This window comes from Carlito syrichta, unplaced genomic scaffold, assembly GCF_000164805.1.
Source record: "Carlito syrichta isolate Samal-C Ts95f unplaced genomic scaffold, Tarsius_syrichta-2.0.1 Scaffold315176, whole genome shotgun sequence".
Lineage (NCBI taxonomy): Eukaryota > Metazoa > Chordata > Mammalia > Primates > Tarsiidae > Carlito > Carlito syrichta.
Genome location: NW_007259272.1, coordinates 60720 through 76840, shown reverse-complemented (window position 1 = coordinate 76840; position 16121 = coordinate 60720). Strand labels below are relative to the sequence as shown.

The 16121-nt window shown below is 48.7% G+C and overlaps 1 protein-coding gene across 1 annotated transcript in view; it reads left to right on the top strand.

The window, feature by feature from the left end:
* VIPR2 (vasoactive intestinal peptide receptor 2) overlaps window positions 1-8992 on the top strand; it is a 101908-nt gene extending 92916 nt beyond the window's left edge. Inside the window, exons 9-13 of the mRNA XM_021706134.1 lie at window positions 746-815; window positions 1273-1364; window positions 4661-4790; window positions 4859-4900; window positions 6573-8992. Of these exons, the coding sequence (XP_021561809.1) occupies window positions 746-815; window positions 1273-1364; window positions 4661-4790; window positions 4859-4900; window positions 6573-6746 (508 nt within the window). The 3' untranslated portion in view covers window positions 6747-8992. The remainder of the gene's footprint in view (window positions 1-745; window positions 816-1272; window positions 1365-4660; window positions 4791-4858; window positions 4901-6572) is intronic.
* Window positions 8993-16121: the final 7129 nt, after the last annotated feature.

The window sequence follows — 16121 nt, the reverse complement described above, 5'->3', positions numbered from 1 at the left end:
CGGGCTTCCAGGGAGTACAGGGAGGGAGAGCAAGGGCTCTTGGAACCCAGGGACCAAGAAGGGAGATCCTGCACTTATGGGCGCTGTGGAGTCCCTTGCAGGGGTGTGGGCCCTGGAGGGAATCACCGAGGCATTTTGCAAGCAACTGATCACAGCTTTCTGCTGGAGACAACCCTTTCACTAGAGCTTCTGCTGGAGACCACCAACACTGAAAATAATGCTAGATGGCACTATCGTAGGCGCCATCCACCTCAGTCTAAAGACATTTTTTAAACCTTCATTCAAGATGCAGATACAAACATTTGGGAGGTGAGGGGAAGCTAAAGTTTAGGAGAAAAAAATCCTTTTTCATGCTATCAGCTGGAGTGAGCAAGACCCTGGACTGGGCCGACCCACAGAGCCGTGGAGCTTCAGGACGGACCTCCCTGCCTCCAGGTTCTGGGGCCACGCTTCAGCCCTTCCCTCCACAAGCAGACAACCGTGTTGAAAAGAAGAAAAGGAGACACAGTCGTGCACTGGGGAAACCTGCCTCACGGTCTCTCAGGATAGGGCCACTGTGCTTCCAGAGTGGGCAAGTCAGGAGGGAGGGGACAGGAACCTGGCAGGAGGACGCGTGCCCTGGGAAGGGAGCAGCTTCCGTCACGCAAGCCCCGTGTGAGTGGCCAGTCCTCAGATGCACACGCATCCTCATACCTCATTTGTGGATGAAACCAGTGGTGATGTGATCTTCCTTCTCTCTTAACAGTTGCTGGGATACAAATGACCACAGCGTTCCCTGGTGGGTCATACGAATACCGATTTTAATTTCTATTATCGTAAGTAACTTCTGTATTGAAGGGTAAAGTATCTGTTGAGCTGAATGCCAGAGACAGCTAGTCCGTTGTCTTTTGTTAAATATAAACAACCTCAGTCACTCAATCTTCCGAATAAAGGACCTCACCGGGCTTAAGGGGCTCCTGGGGCAATTCCCAGGGAAGGAAAGAGGGACTGAGGGAGTAGAGAATATGGAAGTCTAAATCAGCTGGACTTCAGAGCACATCAGGTTTTCGTTTATCCATGTCACATTCCAAAATTAATTGGCTTGTGTTGCTGAAACTTGAGGTCATGCAGGGTTCTCCTCCAGGGGAGAGACATTGTCCTGCCTCCACACTGTGGGCAGGCTGGCACTGGGATTCCTGGCATGTGACGTGGTGAACCACAGACACCCTGCACCCCACAACTTCTGCTTTTAGTGAAAAATCATGCACAAACATTTTATCTTTCTTTGTACAGGTTAATTTTGTCCTTTTCATCAACATTATAAGAATTTTACTGCAGAAGTTAACGTCCCCAGATGTTGGTGGCAATGACCAATCGCAGTATAAGTGAGTATGCATCCAGTCACTGGCCACCCTAGGAATAGTGTGTGGGGACCAGAAAGAATCCCACCGTTTAAGTGCTGGGAAAGCCCTCAAGGGTGCAGTGGCTGACCAGTCTCAAGTGTGCACCTCTGGCTGGGCCCCAGGACTCTGCTCATTTCTGACACTCAGGTCCTTGGCAGCATTTCTGTGGTGATTATCAAAGTCAGGCACCTTTTCTTTTATTTCTAAGTATTTGTATTTCCAGAGTGGGGGGAGAAGAAAGTGTTTAGTGAACGGGTTTATTTAAGTGTTTTCCCACTTTCCTGTTAGTAATCTGTCTTTTCTCTCCTTGGCCATACATTATTTTTATTCTGTGTTTAATTCTGTCTTCCCAATCAGACCACATGGTTGGTGGCCATATGTCTACTGCCGGCACCTGATGCCAGGTTTGGAAGTTAATAATAATTCAACATGTGTCTATTGACTAAGTGATTAAATGAAGATGGTGCCATCACCTCCCCTCAGTAAATGAGAAAAGACAACATAGGTTGAGCAGATCACCACAATCATCCAGCCAATTAATGCTGATCTGAGGAATCTATAAAGAAATATAAAGATTCTTTACATTTAAGAGTGTACAAAGAAAAAATCCACCACTCAAGTGTAACTTGAGTATAACAGTTTAGTGTTGAGGCGGTTGGCCCAGCCCAGAAGGTGCTCAAGCTCAGACAAAACAGGGCTGGGAGAGCCGTGGTGTTCAGAGCCATGTCACAGCAGGCACCTGCTGCCTGGTCCAGGAGGGTGCTTGACCCAGCATTCCCCTTCCCTCCCCACTTAGAAGGATTTGGAAAACCCACTTTTTGATTAGGGCAGATAGTAATTCTTTGGTAGACAGAGAAGTCACCTCCAGTGGAGATTGCCTAACTCCACAGAGGTCAGCAAGAAAGGGTTTCACGGATGACTTTCCAGGACCTATACACTTGGGGAGGTGGTTTAGACAGGAGCATAGCTGGGATGCCAATGCTGAGTTCACATGGCCTGAGGGAAGTCACTTCCCTGCCCTGCGTCTCAGCTTCCTCATCTGTGAAACAGAAATAATAATAATGTCACTAAGCTTGTGAGGATTAATGGAGTTCATATTTGAAAGACATTTAGTGCCTGGCACTGGAAGTATAGAGAAAGAGTTTGGTAAACAGATAAATCTAATTGTGCCATGGGGTGTATAAAATCCAAGGAATAAGCTTCTCTGCCCAGTCTCCTTTAGAGATGGGATTCCACAACAAAGCCCAGGTGACAATGTGACCTTATCCTGTGCAAGTGAGAAACTGGCAGTCCCTGGGGCCCCTGCACCTGTAGCAACAGGAAAGCAGGAATAAGATTATTCTTGGTCGCCCTTCAGGTTGAATTTTGGTTTTCTGTAAATCTTGTTTCACTTTTATGCTGACCTTTTCATTGGGCTCTTTGGGAGTGTTCGTTAAGTGTGTCTTGGAGATAGATGCTTTTATTTTGGAAACAAAATTAAGTGGGGATAACAAAATCTGTTCTCCTTCCAGGACAGCAGAAAAAGCAGAGCAGGTCTGCACAGCTGGCCTCAGGCTCACACAAGGTCTTTTCTCTCTGGTCACAGAAGTAGCAAAACCTCCCTGGACCTGGCTAAGAGGCTCAACCTCCCAAAAACCTCTGTTCTAGCAAACTTCAGATATGTTAATGATGGAAATTAGGCAGGTTCTGTCCACCACTATACTGAAGGGTGCTCAGAGCCCAGCTCTTATGCCCCCGCAGACTCTGGAAGCAAGAGTCTCAGGCAGCATGGACTCTGGGCCTCATACAGTTAAGGGTGCGCCTGGGCCGTGGCTAAGGCCAACCTTCTCACGCCAGAGACCTCCTGTGTGTCTCACCAGCCTCGGGATGGACTGGGTTCTAGGCAAATGCAGAGTGTCATAAATGCCACAAGACAAACAGTCTTTGTTGTGAGGAAACTTGGGAGAAGTGAACACATTTCTAGAACTTGCGTTCCCAGACTGTGAGCACTAGATCTGGGTAGGTGCCTCAAAAATACATCAAAAGAGGCAGATGGCTTTTCCCTAGCATTTGGGAGGTGACTCAGGAGGCTGGAGCCCCTCAGCTCAGCTTTCTCTGGCAGGAGGTGGTGGGGCCGTGTGGGAGCTCCCCTGGAGCTGTGGTGTAAGTGCTGAGCCCCCTAGGGTTAGCTATGTCTCTTCCGGGGGATCTCTTTTCTGATTGTCCAGGGTCCTGTTGCTGAGACCTGACATCCTTGGGGTGAGGCGGAGGCTGGACTCAAGCTGTGAGAGCTCCTGTCATGAGAGTCACCAGTTTAGAACTGTTGTTCTCAAAGTGGGTTCCCAGGCAGCAGCGTCCTAGTAAATGGATAGAAATGCAGGCTCTCAGACCCAGGTTTTCTGAACCAGAAACTCTTAGGGGGCCTGGAAATCTATATTTCAACAGGGCCTCCAGGTGATTCTGATGCAGCTAAAGTTTGAGAAGCACTGGCTTAGGTAATGAAGAAGTGTATAAATTAGGAAATATTTGCCTGGCGGGGGGAGCGAGTGTCAATGAGTGCTCACAGCCATGGGGAAGGTAGAGTTGAGTGCAGCAGTCTTACTTTCAACATACAATGCAGCAAAAATCCCCTTTTTTGATCGGGGGGTAGTAACTCTGTGGTAGACAGAGAAGTCACCTCCAATGCAGCTTGCTTCACTCCACAGATGTCATCAAGGGAGGGTTTCGTGGATAACCTGTCAGGACCTATAGATAACCTCAGTTTAAGGACCTTCCTCCACAGCATCTGTGTTGAGGGGGCTTCACCCGTGCTGTGAGTCTGCCCTTTCCATCTGAACCTACAATTTGCCTGTTCTTCAAATGCCGGCATGGGTCCCAGTTGTTAAGCCAAAGACCAACGGAACAGAAAGGCCCTTCAGAACTACGCCGTGTTGTCAGTCCTTCCACGTGTCAGGACTTGCCGCTTTGTGAGGCAGCCATTTTTATCATCACATCTGCACTTTCTGCCCATAACTTACAAGAGAGGAGGTCTCAGCAAGGTCCAAGCTTGCTGGGCGCAGGTTTCAGGGCCCCATGAGGTCTGAGTCTGTGGGGCGCGGGCCTTGGGGAGCAGTGAAGACAGTGCCCAGCCCCATGTCCATACCCACCACCCCCCATCACCCCTCCGTGTCCATGCCCACCACCCTCCACCACCTCTCCGTGTCCATGCCCACCACCTGGGCAGCTCTGAGGATGGTCCAGTCACACCTGCAGGAACTCTGCAGGACAGCCTGCTGAGCACAGCCTTTTCCTTTTTACAGGAGGCTTGCCAAGTCCACGCTCCTGCTCATCCCCCTGTTCGGCGTTCACTACATGGTGTTTGCCGTGTTCCCGATCCGCATCTCCTCCAAATACCAGATCCTGTTTGAACTGTGCCTCGGATCTTTCCAGGTGCGTGTGGAATGGCCAGCCCTCCCCTGGGCAGGTGGGTTGTCTCTGATGATCCTTTCTCGTTGCAGGGACTGGTGGTGGCCGTGCTCTACTGCTTTCTAAACAGTGAGGTAAGACCCTAGTCACAAATCCCCCATTTTTCCCTGACGTGCTTCTCAGCCTGGTGTGCAGGCACCCAAGTGAGCCACCTTCCATGGGTCATTCTCACTGCCCTTAGCCCAGAACAACAAAGGCAACCCCATTCTTCCTGCACCATCTCAGTCCAGCCCCCTGGCGTCCCCTCCAACACCTCCCTCTTCCGTTCACACCACACGGCACCGACTGCTCTATCCTTCTGCTAGATCCTTGGAAAGGTGTGTCCCTCTTTACGGCCAATATTTTGCTCCCGGTCCCCAGTTCCCCAGAAAGTCAGGGCCTTGTCTTGGAGGAACTGGGAGGCTTTCTCCCCCAGCCCCAAGCCAATGACTTGTCCAGAGACACGTAAGTCACATTCCCAAAGATAAAGTCTGGAGAGCCACATCTGCCCCGTGCTCATCTTCAATGCCTTCTCAAGCCATGCCACAGGCTTCCTCTCTGGGAGCCTCTGCCTGGAGACCACACCAGCTCCCCATCAATAAGAGTGGATGCTCCCCGCAGCACAGGGCTTTCCTGCCTCCCAAGGAAGGTGGAGTGAGAAAACCCTCAGGTTAACATAGCCAGGCCATGAAGAGAGGATGCTTGCATTTCAGTGGGGCCCTCTTCTTGCAGGTGACTGGGAGGCCCTGGGCAGCCCTGGCTCTGCCCACAGGAGGTCACTTGCCACCTGTGTTGAACCACAGAGCTGCAGCCAGGCCTGCAGGGCCCTGGTGACAGGGTCACACACCACAGGGACGCAATCTAGTAGAAATGAGAAACTTCCTCTCTTTCTAACAAAAATAATCTTAAACAGATAACGTTTAAACTTCTTGCCCGGTCTCAGAGATTGGAGCCCTTGAGCTGCTCATGTTGTCAGTAGTTACTTCTCCCATGCTGGTACCTTCTCTCCTCACAGGCTCCTCAGATGGGAAGAAGTCAGCCTGGGGACCCCTGAACATGTCCCCAAGGGGTGCGCACATTGGGTGGGGGCACAGCTAGGGCCCACTATCCTCACACCCTCACACCCACACCACCCTCCCCCTTCACGGGAGGCGTCAGATGGGCTGTCTCCCTGGGACTCTGGGAGCCTCACTCTCCCTTCCCCTGAACCCTAGCCCCTGTCATTGCTGCCAGTGCTTTCTTGACTCGACTTACCAGCATGTCCTTCACAAAGTCCTGCTCTCCTTCCTCCCGCTGGCCCGGGGAGCCACCTCAGCCTGCCACACCTTTCACATCACTACAGGGTAGGGCACATGTTCCCTGACTCCTGAGAGCTCGGAAGAAGGTAGAGCCCAAGCTCCGTCACTCCCCCAGTGAAGGAAAATCTTTTCTGAAAACATAAATTTGATCTCTGGTATCGTGGGTCTGTGAGCCCCTGTCTGTGGCAGTGCCAGCCTCTCTAACAACCTGTGCAATCTTGGAGTCTGAACACATCCCTCCGGCCTCTCCCCGGCTCAGCCAGTGCCTCCTCCCGACACCCTCTCTGCCCCAAGCCTGTCTCTCTCTGTATCCCTCGGATGGGGTCGTGGAGAGAGGTCGACTCTCCCTCCACTCCTGGGCACACGCAGGAGAGGCAGTGGCAGCGCATACCCAGGACCGTGCCCTCCTGAGGGGACCTGAGTGCCCATGTCGAGCTCGCAGGGTGAATGGCTTCCTCTCGTCCCGCAGGTGCAGTGCGAGCTGAAAAGAAAGTGGCGAAGCCGGTGCCCGACCCCATCCGTGAGCCGAGACTACAGGATCTACAGCTCATCCATCTCCCGCAATGGCTCGGAGGGCGCCCTGCATTTCCCCCGAGGCTCCCGTGCCCAGTCCTTCCTGCAAACGGAGACCTCTGTCATCTAGCCCGACAGCCACACTCCAGCCAGTCACTCGCTTCATCCCATTCATGGACCTGGGGTCATATCTTAATCGACTTGATTTTAAATGCTAATTGTTGCTAACCCCAGCATCTAGATAATTTTGTGCAAAATGTTCAGCCAGATAGCTGAATCCATTTTCAAAGAGAATAGGGGAGATGAGGTGGTCCCTGAAATATCAAAACGAGGTGCTGTGGCCCAGAGCTGTGGCCAGCAGCTGATGGAAGAAAATGAGAGTGTTTTCTAATTTTCATGCAAAATTCACAGTCCTGTGGGTGGGGGGCAAAGCCTCAGCTATGGGGTGACCGCCATCAGGTGGTCGCTTCCTCCTCTGGGGTCCCATAAAGGGCAGCCTCTTATCTGCAAGACACTGACAAAGAAGCCGGTGTAGGAAAGCCATGAAATTAGGACCAGGAGAAATCAGCAAGAGGGCAGCGCAGCCCTCCCCCTAGATGCCCCCCCCAACTCTTTCAGCACCTCATGGCCCAGCACAGCCTCTCCCACAGGACTTTCCTGTCTCCCAAGGAAGGTGGACTGAGGAAACGCTCAGGTTAACAGAGGCAGGTCATGAAGAGAAGACGTTTGCATTTCAGTGGGGCCCTCCTCTTGCAGGTGCCAGGGAGGCCCTGGGTGGCCCTGACTTTGCCTATAAGAGGTCATATGCCACCTGTGTTGAGCCACAGAGCTGTAGCCAGGCCTGCAGGGCCCTGGTGATGGGGCCACACTACAGGGATGATGCAATTTAGTAGGAAAGAGAAACTTACTCTCTTTTTAACAAAAATAATCTTAGAATCATTTCTGTTTAAGCAGATAATTATTTTAACAAGATATAAAACTGTATCAAGCCCTCCTCTCCAGTGTTGGCCAGCCGCAGACCTAGCTATGATTTTCTATGATTATTTGCAGACTTGGAGAGATAGGTCTGACGAAATTGCTGAAATGGCCACAGAAGGGGAGTGGAGGAGAGAGGGGAACATCGGGACACTGTCTCCGTCCTTTGTGCCAAGTCCTTGTCTCTGCAGCTCCTGACAGACCTTGGAAGACTGTCCAGTCCTAGCCCAAGTGCCTCATCTGCTGGACTTGGTTGTTCCGAGCACATTTGATGCTATGAGTCCCCATTTACATGAACATCTCTTTCCTGTACATTGGCGGCATCCTCGATCTTGAATGGTGCACAGATGCCAAAGATAATGGCCATCGCGCTGGAGTCCAGGGCAGCAGGGTTGGGCCTCTGCCACAGGCCACGGTAGGTCTCGCACATCCTGGCGTGTGTAAAACCCACTGGACAAAAGGGACTCCTGGGATGGCAAAACAGCAGTTGTCCAGAGACCGGCTCAAGTCTCTGACAGCCAGTTCCCCATCCTGCACGCCTTGGGCCATGCCCTGTTATAACAAGATGTTACCTGGACTTTTGCCCACACCAGCTGGAGAATGAGCTCCAAGTTTATCTGGAGTCATTGGTGGGGTGGGTGGCTGTCAGAGGACCTAGAGAACATCTAAGCTGCCGTTTCCTGGGTTTCCATTCGTGATTGACGTTGCCTCAGACTCACTGTGGAACATGTGAAGCAGATGGCCCAGAAAAGGGTGGCCAACTGTGGTATGAGCACAGCGAGAGGAAAGAGGGTGGGGATCTGAGGTCCAGCCCTGCCTCTTGGATGCTCCTTCCTGCAGGACCTGGTTAGACCCAGCCTTACCCAGCTCTGTCTTTAAAAGGAAAGGGATGTCCTTTGCCTGCTCTTGGGGTCTTGAGAAAGCTAGCATTTGCTGTAGCTGAAAGTGTTGTGTCAACGATTAGGTGGACGTTAAGCTATGACACCAATGGAACGCTGGGGACACATGGACATGGATGATCATTGGGCCATCATTGTGTCTTCAGGGCAGTTGCCAGACACCGGAGCCATTATCGTTTGTGCAGGTGGCCATCAGGGTAGTTGGATGTGTGCAGTTTCAGTCATTGGGGCAGTCATCAGGTGAGCAGGGGACACATTCTCAGCTAAGCATATGCCAAGGCTCTGCAGAGCTGGGAATTGGTTTCTCTTGCCTGGTAAAGAGAAAGGGAAGGGTTGCAAACAGTCTTTGCTAACAGAATTGACTGGCGATCAGAGTACTGGTGACCCAAGGGTCAGCAGGTGTTTTTCAGTGTTGTAAATGAGCATGGAATGTCACAGACTCCACCATGCAGTAAGAATGAACTGTGTAAATACTTCAATAAAACCTGGTTTCATATCTGTATGCTGAGTGGAAATTCACTCTGACCAGTCCTGAGACCCTGGAACACAGGAAATGTGCTCGCATTTGTTAACCATGTGCTGCCACATTCAGACGAAATCTTCCCTCTTGGAAAACAGAACCTGGGTGGGAAAGAGTGGGCAGGGTCCTGCAGGTCATGCGGCACCTTTGAGGACTTTGGAAACAGCCGCCTGTCCCTTGAGACATGGACACCCGCCAGCACGTTGTGGTTGGAGAACGTTGGTCTGTGGTGGCCATGACATGTGGGCAGCCCTGGGCAGGGGCCCCCTGCATGCACAGCCTTCCCATGCCCTGCCGCTCCGACATGCCCTCCCCTAGCACTGCAGAACCCGAGAACCTGTTAACAAGAACAGGACTGAGTGTCAATGTATGTATGCATGTGTGTGCACTGTGCATGTACCTGTGTGAGTGTGTTCACATCTGTATGCCAGCATGTGAAGGTGTGTGCACTTCTGTGTGTGTGTACTGTGCACATACATGTGGGGGAGTGTGCACACATGTGTACTCTTGTTTCTTTCCGTTTGTGCACACATCTGTGTGTATGCTGAGCCTCGAGCATATTTATGCTACAGGCAAATGAAATATATTTCTAATAAACTTCATGACCAGTCAAATGGCTGCCTTGACAAGAGGAGTCTAGCACGCTGCTAAAAAGCAGATTCTAAGGAGCCAGAGTGGAGAGGAGCCAGACAGACCTGTCTTTGGTGAAATTCCTAAGAGTAAAGCAGGTGGAAAGGGAGAAGAGTGGGCTCAGCGCATAGCCTCTCAGGCATTCAGGGCTTGGTCCCTCTGACCCAGGAGGGGTTTCATGTCAGCTTGCATGAGACAGGAAGATAGCCCAGACTGAGGGAGTGTCAGTCCTGATGAGAAGGCGGACGGTACAGGGGGTGGAAGCAACTCTGAAGAAACCCCAATTCTTCAACAATGAGGATAGGGTATGTCCCTTCTCATCAAGAATGGCAGTTTTTTAATTAGCTAGGGTTTTTTTCAAACTTTCAGAGTACAAAAACTATACAGGAAAGTTATAAATCCTCAAACTGTATGATCACATATTACCCAGAAAGTGAAATCCACTGACACTTTCCTTGGTCTAGAGGTAACTGTTGTGCGTGATGAATATTGGCCACAGTGTTTTCCACTGTCCACACAAGGCTGCCTTTCCCTCCTTTCCTTTCTTCTGCTTCTGCATGGAAATCAGGTCAAATTGTTTAAAGATTCTTCAACCTTCTCTTTTCAGTTAAGACAGATTGTGACCATTCTTCTTGTCTCAACATACATATCAGCATTGTTTTTTACCAGCTGCATAATATTCCTTAACATAGATGTAACTTAGTTTATTTGATTAATTCCCTATTGATGATTGAGTTGTTTTTTACAGGTTTTCATATGTCTGCCCAACATTCCCATACAATACATTCTTGAAAGGGAAAAGGTTAAAGGGCAAGCACATTTAACTCTTGATAAGTGTTTGCGCAATAAAAAAGTGGCAGCAGCTCACCCTCCTGCACTCTTGGCACATCCTCTCGTCATCCACGTTGCCAGTGTTGCCCAGGGAATGCATGGCAGACACTCACTTTAATTCTCATGTCTTTGTCCTCTTCTTTACAGAAAGTTCTTTTCTTTAATTCTGATTTAAAGCCATGGCTCAACCTGGCCTACTAACATCCTCCATCTCCAGGGGGTCACCCCCTAATGAGTATCCCACTTGCTGTTTCACAAAATGACTCCCTTATCCTTGGGAACCTTGGGCGTGGGCCATCTGTCTACGAGGCTGTCATCAGTGTTGCTTTGTCTCAGAGCACACTGCTTGTGGACGCAGATTTATAAAGAATTTAGGGCACCTTTTATACAGAAAACTGTTCTTTGGAAGATGGAGGAAAAAATGACTCTTACTTCCTTTGTGTTCTCTGGAGGTTTAATGAGAAAGTGGCGCAGACAGCAAGGTTCAGCAGGTAGTCTTTCTTATGAAAACAATTTGTCCTCCCCTCCCCAGGGTGTCCCACAGACCCCAAACAGCAGACATCCCCAGGACTATTATTTGGGCCTTCTTTAAAGTTATTTCTATTCAACACCTGGAACTGAAGAAGCAATAGGGAAAAATAAACTATTAAAATATGATTACAAAATAATGAGACCTTGTAGAACCAAGCTCTCTTTTTTAGATTTGTGGTTCTACATATTCTCATGTATGAAGACTGTGTGTGATAAAGTCTAAGAAAGCTATACGTAAAATCAATATACCTTAGAAACCCAGGTTCCCATGGCTTGCATCCTACAATTATGAATCTAGAATATGTGTGTGGCTTTCAAATCATTACATAATTACAGTCTTTCAGATTTAAAAACAATATAGTGAAGCCCCATTATAATGTGACTCATAATTGTGCGGTTTTTGCATAGCTTGGGTAGATTATGTTCTCCTAGATCCATCAACATTCAGGGAAAACCTGAGTATTTATTCTTAACTCTGTAGAACCTGGAGTCATTGGAGCCTCTGTGACTCTAGTTTCACTTTGGCATTATTATTATAGAGTTATTATGAAGAATTCAAAGGAAAGAGATAAGAAGGAGAGCAACCCAGAGAGGCAGGACCTCCCTTGCAGGGGTGATGGGGGCCAGGTTGTGTAGAACAGGAAAAAACAGCACTACAGCTCCAGGCAGGAGACCAGAGAGCTAAAGAGGAAAAGGGGTGCCAGGAGCTACCAAGATCCACAAGCTGTCTCCGTGCTGTGCAGAAAACACAAGGAAGGGACTCGCATCATTTAAAGTCACTCAATGGATAGACTTTGCTCTTTTTTATTTTGTTTTATTTTATTTATTTTGAGGAAGCAGGATTTATTGAGAGGACAGAAAAGCTCCCACAGTGGGAGAGGACCCAAGGGGATTGCCCAACTTTGCTCTTTTGATCATAGCTCTACCCTGGGAATGATGCCAGCGGTCCATGGGTCTATAAGCATGGGTTGTGGTTGACCATATCTAGTCTACAGTCTCCTTGTCCATCCATCTGTCCCTCTAACCATGTGACTGTGCATGAATATTGCAGAAACAATGCCAAGAGATCACTGGGCAAGGTGCCACTCTTAGCAAGGAAAAGATGAGGATGAGTGGAATGAATGAAAGGGGGTAGCTTAAAAATAAGTCTAAATGTAGAGCAGGGAGCAGTTGGTGATGTTTTCTGAGGGGTCACTCTCATTTCCTGCAAGGGAGGAACAGGACATGGAGTCAGGCTGGCAGGGCACCAAACACCCTGTAGGAAGTGATGTCAGGGAAATGGGAGCTTTTCAAGCCTTTCGAGCTAGGAAATGACATACTCTAGTCAGTGTTTTAGGCAGATTAAATTGGCGGCTTCCTGGCTGTTGGGAAGAGGGGACATGAACAGGTGTGGTCTGTAGGGGCTCACTGTGTAAGAGGTGATGTCAGGATGATGAGGGGTCCCGGGATTCGGGGGGCCTAATGCCTAAAAGTGGCAACATGCACAGATCATGCAAAACTGCTGCATCCGTGACATTGTCCACATCCCCAAGCAATGCCAAAATGCGCTTTAAAATGGTTACTTTGTCCTTTGTTCTGACACTTCTCGAATAAAAAGAGTACTTGCTTTTTAAAATATTAGTCTGCAAAAATATTCCATTCCTAAATCTGTCTTTTGGAATTTTTTTCAAGTGCTAAAAGCCTACAGTCTTTTCATGTTCCTCTGGAAGTTTTCCTATGCCAGCGGGGAATGTCCAGGGGTTTCTCTCATTCTCTGTTTTGCCGCCTGCATGTAATTGCTTTTCAACTTGCACTTATGCATACAAAAGCTCCAACAGAGATAGGAACAGGTCACAGGAGCACTGACCTATGAAACCAAAAGAAAAGAAAAGTAAAAAATAGAAAAGTTGTGCATAAAATCTATTCAGCTAGATCCAGGCAGAACCCCCAAGTACCTAGAATGAACTGAGCCAAACCTACGGTTCAGCTCTGGTCCCTCTGAGATCTTCATGCACCCTGCAATATACCACTCAGGGTACCCAGAACAGGGCCAGAGGGGAACTCTGAATTCAGTCTGAATTATACTTTTCAGTTAAACAACAGGCTTCCGGAGCAATGACTAGAATGTATGTTTACATGAGTCAAACCCTAAATATTTGCAGGAATTCCATATGGGGCATTAACAAGACAAGCAGGTCTATGAGAAACCTTAGAAGGGAGGGGTCTGTCTGGGAGAATTGTCCTAAAGGGTTGATGATAAGGTTAGGGTCAGAGGACTAGGCTGAGGTCAGGAACAGCCAAGCCAGTCTAGAATAGAGGCAGCAGGGCGGGGTGGGGGGGCGGGATGAGCTTCCAGAGAAGGGCAAGATGGGGTGGGGTAGCATGATCCACAGAGCAAGCAAGCTTGCCACAGGTATCCACAGAGTGAAGGGGGTGGGTGGGAGTTTGATCTCATAAACCACACCTGCTGCATGTCCTTGGCTGCCTGGAGCTTTGTGCTGAGAGAAATCAGGAGGTCATTCCAGGAGCAATAAGAGAAAAAACCCTGTGGTGTGATGTCCCTGCTGTGGAGGGATTGTGGCAGCAACCAGAAAGACAGAAGGTTATAAAGTGTGTCCAGGACCAACATCTGCACAGGCATCTCCCCAGCTGCCTCTGTCTTTTGAGCCAATGCAGATTATCAGGGACAGCAGTGAGGGTCACTCTTCAAAACCCCGTGGGTCAGCCCTGGGACTAGTTGTGCTGGACCTTGGCTCGCCAGCCTCCCTGACGAGATCTCACCCCATAGCAGCTTTGCAGACGACAGGACAACTTCTGTTCTCAGCACCATCCAGAGAGGGCCCTTCCCTCAGGCCACAATGTGAATGTGCCCTGAAGTGGGCACCATGAAGGCTGAGTGTCCTGCTGCCTGAGAACCACTGTATGCCCTGGAGATGGACACTGTGAGGGCCAGATGTCCAGTTGCCTGGAAATCACCCCGTGCCCTGGACATAGGCACCTCAAGAAATTTGACTATTAGTACATCTGTACAAAGTTCTTGTTGGCCAAAATTTCCCCATGGCTAAAATTTCTCCCAGGATCCTCCACTCTCCTCTTTCTTCACTAGGACAATGGTGCAGGTTGCGCTGGGGGTGTCGATATTCCTTACCCCCACTGTCGCTTGGCATGTGGTACCAGCTTGGTCAGCTGGACACCAAGAAGAATTGGCCAAAACGTTTTTTTAGGTTTCAAATTTCTTAAAATTTGTAAAACTTCCCTACCCTACAGGCCCTTTCGTAGCAGGTACAACATGCCAGGCAGACCCTTGGCAGCTTACATGCGTGGCGGGTTCTTTTCTCCCAGTCCCTTGAGGGACACACCCTGAATCAGGAGCGCAAGCATGAACACCAAGCCCCTCCTCACCACAAGACCTCGAGCAAGTCCTGCCTGCCATAGGCTATGTCATGCGAATGGAGCCCTGGAGCCAGGCCTAGCACTCAGTGCTCAGGAAGTCACCACTGTTATTTATTTCTTCCTGGAGGAAAAAATTAGAATCTCCCCAAAGAGAGCTTGTAAGTCAATAAGAAAACTTGGCGAGACCTCATCTCTATAATAAATCAAAAATCAACTGGGCATAGTAGTGCACGCCTGTAGTTCCAGCTACTTGGAAGGCGGAGGCAGAAGGAAGGATCGCCGGAGCCCAGCAGTCGAGGTTGCAGTGGCCAGGAGCGGCCACTGCACTCCAGTCTGGGCAACAGAGTGAGACTCCAACTCAAAATAAACAAACAAATATATATATATATATATCAACACGCAGAAAACTGACCAGTGGACACATACAGATAACCAAGGTACAAAGAATTGTAAAGAGTAAAAAGAAGGAGATTACATCCCTCTGATAAATAAAAGAAAATTAAAACACTGGTTACCATAATTGCCTATAAAAAAAATTTTAAACAACAGGCTCCCGGGAGGAGTGTGTGTATAAGAACAGTCATCATGGTGTTATTTATAATAGCAATATTAAAGAATTGAAAATAAAAATGTTATATATTATGGTGATTAGATTAGATAAACTCTAATTTAGAATATGGAATGAAGACTCTGACTTGGAGGGGCCTTCAAGGAGTATGTGTCCATGGGCCATCCACCATAACAAAGTACACTAAGTCTGCCAGTGTAGGATGGAACACCGTTGAATGAGGTCAGAACTACGGGAAAGAACAGAATAGAAGAAACAGTTAACTACCCCATGTAATCTGAGAGGCATTGCCCAGTCTCAAAATAGCTCTCCTGGAGTATGAAACCTGAAATTCCCACCATCGTGCATTCCTTGTAGTAATTAACTCTGCCAAGCAAACCATTAATAATGTAGCACAAATTATGTGATCCAATTACCCACCTAGCAAGGATATGAGGTGGTGAAATTTAGGACAGCCACTTTCTAATCAAATGAACTGGGGAAACAGAAAAGCCCAACCCATCTCACACAGTTGACTTTATTTACAACGCAAGTGACTGACATGTCCTGACATACAGCTTGGGATCTCTTCTCTACACTAGACATCTTGCCCACTGGAAGTCCTGTGATTGGGTCACATACAGTGTTAGAAAAAGACCTTGAAGCCTGACAGAGATCAAGCTAGGCTAGGCCTGGACACAGTGCACACAGAGAGCCATGGACCGAACCACAGCCAGGAGAGCCGCCTTCTGCAGACAGGACTGGAACTCCTGATAGATGCTGTTGCATCTGCACTGGTAGAGCAGGACACATAATTCCAGGGGAGATCGTGAATGGAAAGACAGACCTGCCACTGCCAAAACCTTCCGATAAAATGTGCAAGTTGATTAAAAAAATAAAGCCATACTCAACATTGCCTTCCCCTTGCATAATGGTAAAAGGTCAATTAATCAGAAAAACATAACAGTCCTAAATGTGCATGCACCTAATAATAAGGCTGCAAGATAAATGAAGCAAAATTAACAACAGAAAAATTAAAACAGACAAATTGGCTGGGCGCGGTGACTCACGCCTATAATCCCAGCACTCTGGGAGGCTGAGGTGAGAGGATTGCCTGAGCCCACGGGTTCGAGACCCCCCGAGCAACTTGGCAAGACCTCATCTCTACAATAAATCAAAAAATTAGCTGGGCATGGTGGC